The sequence below is a fragment of the Poecilia formosa genome, unplaced genomic scaffold (assembly GCF_000485575.1).
Source record: "Poecilia formosa unplaced genomic scaffold, Poecilia_formosa-5.1.2 Scaffold236, whole genome shotgun sequence".
Classification (NCBI taxonomy): Eukaryota; Metazoa; Chordata; class Actinopteri; order Cyprinodontiformes; family Poeciliidae; genus Poecilia; species Poecilia formosa.
Window position 1 is genome coordinate 427,217 of NW_006800175.1, and position 9,872 is coordinate 437,088.

The window sequence follows — 9,872 nt, forward strand, 5'->3', positions numbered from 1 at the left end:
TGAAATACTTTTAAAAAGTGTATTGGAATATAAATTTAATAAAACACAAGACGATATCGACTGGAAACATGTCGATGAGGCTACATTGGTGCATTATTTATCACAGACTGTAATACCCCAAATCTCTATTTTTCCATGTAGACACACAGATACAAATGCAGAGTTTTCTCAGATTTCCTCTTTGGTTTGAGGATTTAATCCTATATATTCTGTAGTTTTCTCATTTCTGGAGAAACTTTACTTCTAGCAAAACTTGCAGTCGTAACTTGAAGCGGTTGAGGCTACCAGTAACTAACTAGCTTTTTTTTTATGTCCATCGTCAGTCTGCCGGATGCCATTAGTTCACTTCTGTTGCCAACCCACAGGATTTATTCATCTGTGATTTTCTTTTGTACACTTCTGTAGTGATACAAATCTTAAATTTCATTCCGAATGGTCTTAAAAGTCTTAATTGGTGAGTTGGTGAAACCTGCAGAAACTCTGATTAAACTGAGGCCAAAATGCTTAAAATTTATTAGTTTTCCCAGGTATACGTGTGGATTAGGCCTAAGATGAAATGCTCACCTTCCACCCATCACTAATGTTTGCTTTATTCTGCTGCAACACAAACAAGTTGACTTTTGGGAGACTGAGGGTTGAAAATTGTCCTAATCCTGCTCTTGCTTCTGAGTGTGTCGTGTTTCTGTAAGCGATCAAATGAGGAATCTGGCCTCTAATCAGCCGCAGAGTGCTAATGAAACGCTGTTCAAAGTCTCACACATCAAGCGTAGGTGTCGCTCAAATGCCCATTGTAACGACACGTAATCCCGAACTCGTTTGCTCTTCACTCCGAGACGCAAACGGCTCCCCGACTCCCCGAGGCGACACCCCAATTAGTACCCACCACCCAGTCTGGCAAGATAAAACATGAAGATGGGGGGTGCAAGGTGGCATGCCTGGCCCATTCATCAATCTTTCACATCCGTGCACGGGCTTCTGACCTAGTTAGAGCGTCTGAGTGGCATGCAGCCCCGCCCTGGCAGTGCAGACTGTCTCCGCTGGTGGAAGCAGTGGACAAAGACGAAGTACCAGTCCATTGTAGCAGGATTAACATGCTGCTAGTGCAGCTTTGACAGTGACGGGCTCGTGCAGGAATGAGGATAATTACCCACATAATGAGCTTTCACTGGTGGTACCGTTTTGTAAGAAGCTCTCTCATTGGACAGCTTCGTTTTTGCAGGAGGTCAAAATAAGATGCTTCATATTTTAAAGTAAGTGTGAAGCTCTGAGTGTAAATAATGTCACAGATTTGTGCTGTGCCTCGACTTAATGAGACTTTTTTTATTTAGCTTTACCCTCCTGTCAGAAACGGTGCAGCTGATTCCTGTAAAATGAGGGAAAAAAGCCAAATATCTCCTGACAGGAGGAGAGGGAGGATGGGGATGCAAGGGGCCGAATCGGTGTCAGACGACTTAAATTCAGTTCAGCAAATAAAGCTGTAATTGTATCCGTGTTCTTTTTATGTCATTCCTGCCCAAAGCTGCATTTCTGCCTTGCTGGCTAAAACGTTCTGTCATGACAGCGCAGCGGCGGGTTTGATCCTGAACTCGCCGCCCCACAGCAGACCCGTCTCATTGTTCCCCATTTCTCCTCTCTTCCAGATGACAAATCCTGCCATTCAGAACGACTTCAGCTACTACAGGAGAACCCTGAGCCGAATGCGGATCAATAACGTTCCGGTGAGGACGCTTTCGCTAAAGAGCCGGACGGAGGAGGAGGAGGAGGAGGAGGGGGCAACTTTTGATCTTTGGTTTTACAGATCAAAATTTACAGTCATTCCTACAAAAACAGGCCACATGGGTTTTTTTCTTATTTGTGTTTTCATCACTAAACGACACATAAACACAGTTGGGAACAAACTGGGGAACGTGATAAAGCACTTAGCTTGTTAAAAATTAAATATATCCCTCATAAGTTGATCTTAAGAGAGCTTTGGGATCAAAATATTCAGGAGGAGAAAAGAAAAGCACTCCAAAGGAATTATATAATTTCTTTCTCTGCTGTTTGTAAAACAGTTACATTAATATAACCAGTTTAGGTCAGACAAGCCTATTTACTACAAATTTAAACAGTTTACGTCCTTTTGGTTGTGTTTGTTGACTTTCTAACAATTTAAAAAACATTTCCAAAATTGATGAATCATAGCGACACGTGTAGGATGCATTTAACAATATTAATGTTCATGAATAAGCCTGCTATGAAAAATCTGAAGGATCATATCTCTTTTCCTCATTGAAGTGAAAATATTTTTCTCTCAGGAAAATGATGAAACTCCAGTTAAAGCAAAGATTACAAGAAAGACCCACAGGAACTGAGATATATTCTATTTTAATCAAAAAACAAACAACTGATCATAAAAATACTGAAGTTAATTCGACTCTACAGACGGTTAAGAGGTTAATCTCGGTCCTGCTTTCTAAATGTACGATGAGACTTAAAGAGGAGCTGCAAAAGCAAATGAGGTGGATTAGCAGTGCTTGCTAATAGCTGTTGGCATGAAATCACAGTCTTCAGTCAGAGGCCTTTTCAGATTAGTTGCGAGATTGACTGCTACTGGAGAGCCTTCTTAGCCAAAGCATCACCATCCAAAACGACTCTTTGAAGATACTTGGATCATTTAATTTGAATGGAAAAAATCTGATTTTTCACTGTCTGAGTTGCTGTTCAGTCAATTAATTGGTTGTTTTCAGCTTGTAGGAGCATGTCTGGCCTCGCTTTTGTCGAATAACTGACCCCTCTGGTTAATATTGGCCATGAAAACCCCCATTTCTGTGTTCTCATCTGTACTGAGCGTTGCATCCAGGTGCTTGTTTATTCCATTCATGCCTGACATGGGAGGAAATGATGATTTTCCTGCTCCAGAACTGTCCCATTGATTTGTTCCCTTGCAGATCTGATGGCTTCAGAGAGGATCAAATATAACCCTACAACACAAAAAGAAGGCGTTTAAAAAGTTTTAACACCCGATTGTTTTTAATGGACCGTTAAAGTGGCCCAGTTAAAGGTTTCTGCTGTTACCGAGCTTCAAAAAGCCATTCGCTGTCTTGTATCTTTCATGCTGAACTCCAGCTGATCTCTCCTCGTCTGCTGCTTGTTTAAGGCGGTAGTTTAAATTTCACAGTCTGGTCTCCGTTGTGACCTGTCTGACGGAAGCATTCTTCCCCTCGGTCATGAGTTTGCCATTAGAGGAAACGGGCCCAGACAAGCCGTCGTTGGGAGCCTGTCAGCGCTGAACGACGCCCCGGCTGCCGTCCCCCGATTTAGTCACCGCTCAGAGAACTGAATCATTCAGACATCCGAGATGAAACGCATCTGTCCCGCTCAGGCTGTCTTTGAACACATCCGTCAGGATTCGTTAAAACCTGAATTGGTTTGAAAGTTTGGGGCGATTTATTCTCGTCCTGTCAGGGTTTCTCTTGACGGCAGGAAATGTTCCCTTGTTGTTTCGTTTTAAATATGTGGACGAATTTAGCTCAGGCTCTTCAAGAGACACCTTGTTCTCCGTTATCTGCCAGGTGTTTTGTGCAGCTGGGAAACTAAGGGGTGAAGCGGTTCATATCAGTGTTTTCCTGTCATAATTTCATGTGAGAAAATATCTCTTCATATGCACAAACGCACACTCCACTGAAGCTGCTCGAACAACCAGATATTAATGGTTTCTACCCCTATCTTCCAATATGCAGTGAAAGCAGGAAGAGATGGCTTTTAGATTACTCATTCAGTAGCACCTTTTGTTTTATTACTTTGACATTTTTCATTCAAATTTTACTCCGATAACAGTTCTTTTATATCTCTGGGGTCAGCTAAAGGTCCTCATAAGAATTTTATATGAAGGTCAGACGACCTGAACAATAGATGACAGGTCTGCAGGTTAAATAACCGCACTCAGTCTGGCTTTATTTTGTTCGATTTCCAGGCAGAAGGCGAGAACGAAGTCAACAATGAACTGGCCAATCGGATATCTCTGTTCTACGCTGACGCCACACCCATGCTGAAGACGTTAAGTGACGGCACAACGAAGTTCGTATCAGAGGTGAGAGGCCAGAAATTAAAGATTTTATCTGAAAAGCCAAAACAAAGTACAGCATAATTGTGAAATGGACTGAAAATGATGCAAGTTTAAGGAGTATGAACACTTTTACTGTACAGTGGGATACAAATAAGACTTAGGAGAAGTGAGAAAAATTCATCAATTGTTTATAAAATTTATTATTTTAGTTTTGGCCAGTTTAAGATTGAAGCATTTTTGTTCTGCTCAGTCTGGAGTCGCAGAGGCAGCAGCCTAAACAGAAAAGCTTAGGGTGTTTTTATCCCTGATAGCCCAGTTGGGAGCAAAATTGCAACATTTATTACATTTTCAGCTACTGCAGTACGCTTTCACACTGCACTGAGTCAAACTAATCAAATTAATTGAAGAACCTGTTCCCCTCCTGGCCTGTGGGGGCGCTGCACCAAGAACCACTAAAGGAAACGAAACAAAAACCTCTGAAAAAGAGCAAATTCCTTTTTCACAAAATTTTAACATTTTTTGTCTTTGGAAAAAGACCACTAGCCACTTCTCCCACTAGCGCTAGACTCATCCGTTTGTCTTGATTGTATTTACCCAGAATGCCTTTCACTATAGTCCACTTAATCCTGTTGGAGCGGTCTCCAGTCCGCTTGCATCCACATATGTATCCAAACCATACCAGAATTCACTTCCACCTTAAATGAGACCTAAGGTGGGCCAGAGTTCGGTTACGCATTCACACCTCCCCAAACGACCAAACTTTCTAGACAAGTGAACTGGATTTAAAGTGGACCAATAAGGATGGGTGTAAATGAACTCCAGTTCGTTTGGGGAGGTCTGAACGCGCAGACCAAAAAAGCAAATTCCGGTCCACCTAAAATCCTCGGTCTCGGTTGTAGTGAACTCTGGTGGAGTTTAAATGCAGATGTGAATGTTAAGGGAACCGGAGACCGAAGTGGACTATAGCGCAGGGCATTCTGGGTAAATACAAACAAAACAAAGGCAAGAATCTAATGCTAGCAGAAGAAATGGCTTGTGGTCTTTTATCAAACAGAAATCCTACATCTAAAATCTGATGCCACTCCATTTTTGTTAACATTTTGTGAAGAAGGAAGTTACGCTCAGTGTCTTCTTCAGAGGTTCTTGGTGCAGCGCACCCACAGGCGAGGAGGGGAACATGTTTTTCAAAGAGTTTCATTTGTGAGTCCCTCCGGAGTGTCCTGCGTCTCCTCCTGGTGGACATTAACCTTCAGAAATATTTATGGCTGAAAATTAAACATCAGCTTTAAAAGTCAGAAATGTCTCTCTAACTTCTGATAAAGCTGTTTGAGTTTCTTTGTTTATATTTGAGACATGAAGCTAGACTCCTCTGAGAGGAAGTCCTAAATATTTAAAAGTTATTGAAACGCCGCCATGTTGCTTTTTTTTCTTCCCGCAGAACAAGAACCTGCCCATCGAGAACACGACAGACTGCTTGAGCACGATGGCGAGTGTGTGTAAAGTCATGTTGGAAACGCCGTGAGTGATTCCCTCCACCTGCTTCCCGTCTGCTCCGGGTTTGTTTTTTTTTTTTTTCAGGCCTGTGATCCCTGCTGTGCGTCTCTTTCAGGGAGTACCGCAGCCGTTTCAACAGCGAGGACACGGTGTCCTTCTGTCTCAGGGTGATGGTCGGAGTCATCATCTTGTACGACTACGTCCATCCTGTTGGAGCCTTTGCCAAGTCATCTAAAATCGATGTAAGCTGAGAAAAGATCAGATTGTGACGCTGTTTACAGGATTCTTACTCAGAGGCTCGGAAAGTCCAGAGATGATTTCAGTTTTTCCAGGAAAGAATTAAAGATTATAGAGAGAAGTTGATTTTCTATCCTATCAACTGTTTCTTTTCTTCCTCTATTCCTTCTTTCCTCACTTTCATCCTTGGTTCTTCCTACCTTTAATTTTTTTGGTCATTTCCTTCCCTTTTCTTTGTCTTTCCCTTCTTTCCTCATTCATTTCTTTTCTTTTCATCTCTCCATCACTTATTTTGCCTTTAATACTCTTTTCCTTCTTTCCTTCCTTCCTTTTTTATGTTCTTCCTCCCTTCTCTTTTCCTACCTTCGTGTATCGTTCCTTTCCTTCTTGTATCCATACTTCCTTCCTACTTTCTTTCCTTCCTTTGTTCCTTCTTTCCTTCATCCTTCCATTTTTCTGTTCCTTCATTTTCACCATTTTTCATTTTGTCCTGTCTTCCTTCCCTTTCTATGTCCTTCCTTCCCTCCTTGCTTCCTTCTTTTCTTCCTTTCCTTCCTTGCTTCCTTCCTCTCTTCCTTTCTTTCTTTTTCTTGTTTACTTTATTCCTTTTTTCCTTCCTTGCTTTCTTGCTTCCTTCTTTCGTTCCTTCCTCCTTGTTTCCTTCTTTCCTTTATTCCTTCCTTTCTTCCTTCTTTCCATCATTCTCCTTGTGTACTTACTTCTTTTTTTACTTCCTTGTTCTTGTGCCCTTCCTTCTTTTATTCCTTAATCTTCTCCTGTCTTCCTTCTTTACTTCCTTCATTAACTTTAGCACTTCCATCTCTAAAATTTGCTTTAGGTAGAATTTTGTTTCTGAACATTTCCTGCAGATTAAATCTCAATTTAATCTCGTTCTAATCTCGTTTTAATCCAGATGATGCATTTGTTCTCTGCAGATGAAAGGCTGCATCAAAGTCCTCAAAGATCAGCCTCCAAACAGCGTAGATGGCCTTCTCAACGCTCTCAGGTGAGCTGTGGCGAGTCACATCTCCGTTTGAACACCCTGGATTATTTTCTTCTCCCTGACTCACTGTGAGCTTCATTATTCCAGCTCAGAAAAAATCCCCAGATTAAATCTGACACCTCGTCCCTCTCGGTCCAAACAAAGGCCGCCCGGGTCGCCGCCTCTCAGACAGACAGGGTCATAATCTGAGCCAGCCCCACATCTGCGATGGGCCAGAGGCGGCCACCACTTCCTGTCCTCCGGTCGTTTTCATGCACAAGCAGATTTAACGTCTGCGATCGCAGCTCTGATCTGACAGGATGACAAAATACGGAGAAACGATACCATCAGGATTTACGCTCGCAGTGACTTTACTGAACCTTAAAACTCATCCTCTCTCTGTAATTTGTTTCAAAATATGAATGTAAATGATGACGGCCTTCATTTAAATATATTGTTTTTGACTATTTAAACGACACCTGCTCATAAATGTGTTTTTTAAAAAGCTTTTTCCAGATTAAAAGGTTCACTGCTTTAACTCTCTGAGCATATTTATTTAAACGAGACTTAAAATAAATGAAGAGCTAACTTTAGTAAATCACACTGTGAATAAGCAAAGAAGTTATAACTTATATGTTATCTACAAATTCTCAAAAACAGTCAAAGGAATGCGACTTCTTTGATTTTTAGATGCATTCAAGGAGTACTATTATGCAAAATTCACTTTTTGTATGTTTTTGTACTTTAATTTGGTTCTCAACTGCTTCTAAAAACAGCCCAAGCACTTTGGGAAAAAAACAAACAAACATTTTTTAACTATAAGTTAATATTTTCTGGTGTCTAGAAAATGAGCCCTTCCCAACTGTTGAGTCACACTGCGCTGTTACCTAGCAACCCAATCAGAACTCCAGCCTGTTACCTAGCAACCCAAGCAGAACTCCAACACATTTGGTCAGCTGGTTTCACAGCTGTGCAATGACTGCTGGAAAAGACAAGAGTTTTGTTGTTGACTTGTCATCCAGAAACCACTTGCTGCATTCTTGTTGGTTGTGTAGGAGGCTCTGCTAATGTCTTTCAAAGATGTACGGTTATATAATTGTGCATCTGTTTTCAGTCATTTTCACGTGCAAGTGTAAATGTTATGTATTTAGATGTATCAAAGTAAATGGGGCTTCATAAATATGTACGTTTCATCTTTCATACATTTGTCAAAAATTTTGAAAACCATCCATATTTTTCTTCCACTTCACATTTATGCACATTTATTTTGGTCTCACAAAATCCTAAGAAACTGCTTGGAAATTTTTGGTTACAAAGTAAAAAAAATTGTTTAATGTGAAAGTTTGTGGTAATTTTTATCAAGTTATTTGCATTATTTGTGATTCTTGATTGAATTCAAATCTGTAAATAATTTCAACGTCACTCTCTACAAACTAAATAAGATAAAATCTAGATAACTCAATGTGTTGTACAATTTAATACATTAATATTTCAGATTTTATCCATTTTTGTTAAACAAACAAACAGAAAAACCTTCTAATGATTTAAGTGAGGGGTGTCTAAAGTGTGGTCCTGGATCCATTTGTGGCTCTTGGAATTGTTTTGCATGGCCCAAGAATGATGCAAATTTGCTCCACTAACAATTTTGAAATTTTCACCAATAGCTTAAAATATTCTTGAAATAGAACATTGTAAGTACAAACCAAGATATTTTTTAATTAAGGAAATTTAATGTCTTCAACAATCAGACCACTTTGTTCATTTCATAATTATTGCATGCTTCGTTTATTTTAGTTAAAACAATAAAAATAAAATCACAATGAACTCACTTTTGCATTTTTAAATTTAAAATTATCAGATTTTGTGGCCCTGAAATGCTTCAGACTTGCTAATGTTTGGCTTACACGACGATTTAAGTATTAATTGGAAACTACGTCTTCTGTTTTTGTTCTCTTCTGGACCCCAGGTACACCACAAAGCATCTGAATGACGAATCAACCAACAAGACTATCAAGAGCATGCTGCAGTAGGAACTGAGCTGCAACCACTGCTGGGGAGAAGCACCACTCACTGTCCTGAGGGATTTAGCTGCACAGAATGTTTTTAATTTGTTTTTTATCATTTATTCTTTTGTTTTTGTTGTTATTCTTGGAAAATGAGCTCAGCTCCGCCCATTTTTATGATGCAAAATGCTACTGCCATTGCGACGTCTCTTTCTGTGCCAAACAGATGACGTCGAGATGCGATGTTTTCGACACAAGGCCACGCAAAGATGGCGGCTCGTGAACGCATTGCAGACCCTCTGGTGTTTTTAAACATTTCTTGTTTTTCCCTGAATAAGGGATGGGAGTGCTTTGACTTGAAAATTTCAGAGAGATATATAGAGAAGTATATATTATTTTGTTTGATTGGTTATTTAATTACAACTTCTGCATGATGAAAATGTCTTTTCTTCTATTTAAAAAAATCTAACAGTTCAATTTTGCTCTGTTGTGCTTTTATCAGTTATGTTATTGAAATGGTACTTGTCAACATGAGATTTAAGAGTACTGTTTTTATATTTTTATAAGTTTTAATTTGTGCATATGTCTTTTTGTTCATTGTTCTGTCGTATTTTTCAGTTGAAAACTTTAAACTGTGAGGGGTGCAGAATCGAAATGGAATCTGGGATCTGTACTGTAAATGTACAATATGATGTGGCTGGAGACATTAAAGGTAGAACTCTTGTTTTCTACAAAAAAAATGTCCCATCAGTTTTTATTGCCAGATAGCTGAGAAAATGTTTTCTTACACTGTTTTTTTTTAACCCTCATGTGAAAAGTGTCAAGGATTCTCACATTTGACCACAAAATGTCTGCAAGAAAAACATTCAGATCTGTTCCCCTGAGCCTGAGCCGTTGTTTTTCTCAGAAATGAACTCGGCTTTTACTGAAAGGAAATAATCTGCACTGGTTAGCTTAGCATAAAGGTTTTATAACGAGAAACATCTCGGTATAATGCAGCAAAAAATTTAATTTCTTTTGTTTTTGCCCTTTTTGATGCTCAAACAAACTTTAATTTCAGACAAAAGTGATCTGAGTAAATACAAGCTGAAGAAAGCCATCAAGGTAA

General features: G+C 39.7%; 1 protein-coding gene across 1 annotated transcript in view; it reads left to right on the forward strand.

Moving 5' to 3' along the window:
• fam49bb (family with sequence similarity 49 member Bb) overlaps positions 1 to 9,504 on the forward strand; it is a 53,580-nt gene extending 44,076 nt beyond the window's left edge. Inside the window, exons 7-12 of the mRNA XM_007569098.2 lie at positions 1,641 to 1,718; positions 3,956 to 4,072; positions 5,487 to 5,566; positions 5,658 to 5,784; positions 6,715 to 6,785; positions 8,728 to 9,504. Of these exons, the coding sequence (XP_007569160.1) occupies positions 1,641 to 1,718; positions 3,956 to 4,072; positions 5,487 to 5,566; positions 5,658 to 5,784; positions 6,715 to 6,785; positions 8,728 to 8,791 (537 nt within the window). The 3' untranslated portion in view covers positions 8,792 to 9,504. The remainder of the gene's footprint in view (positions 1 to 1,640; positions 1,719 to 3,955; positions 4,073 to 5,486; positions 5,567 to 5,657; positions 5,785 to 6,714; positions 6,786 to 8,727) is intronic.
• The last annotated feature ends 368 nt before the right edge of the window (positions 9,505 to 9,872 follow it).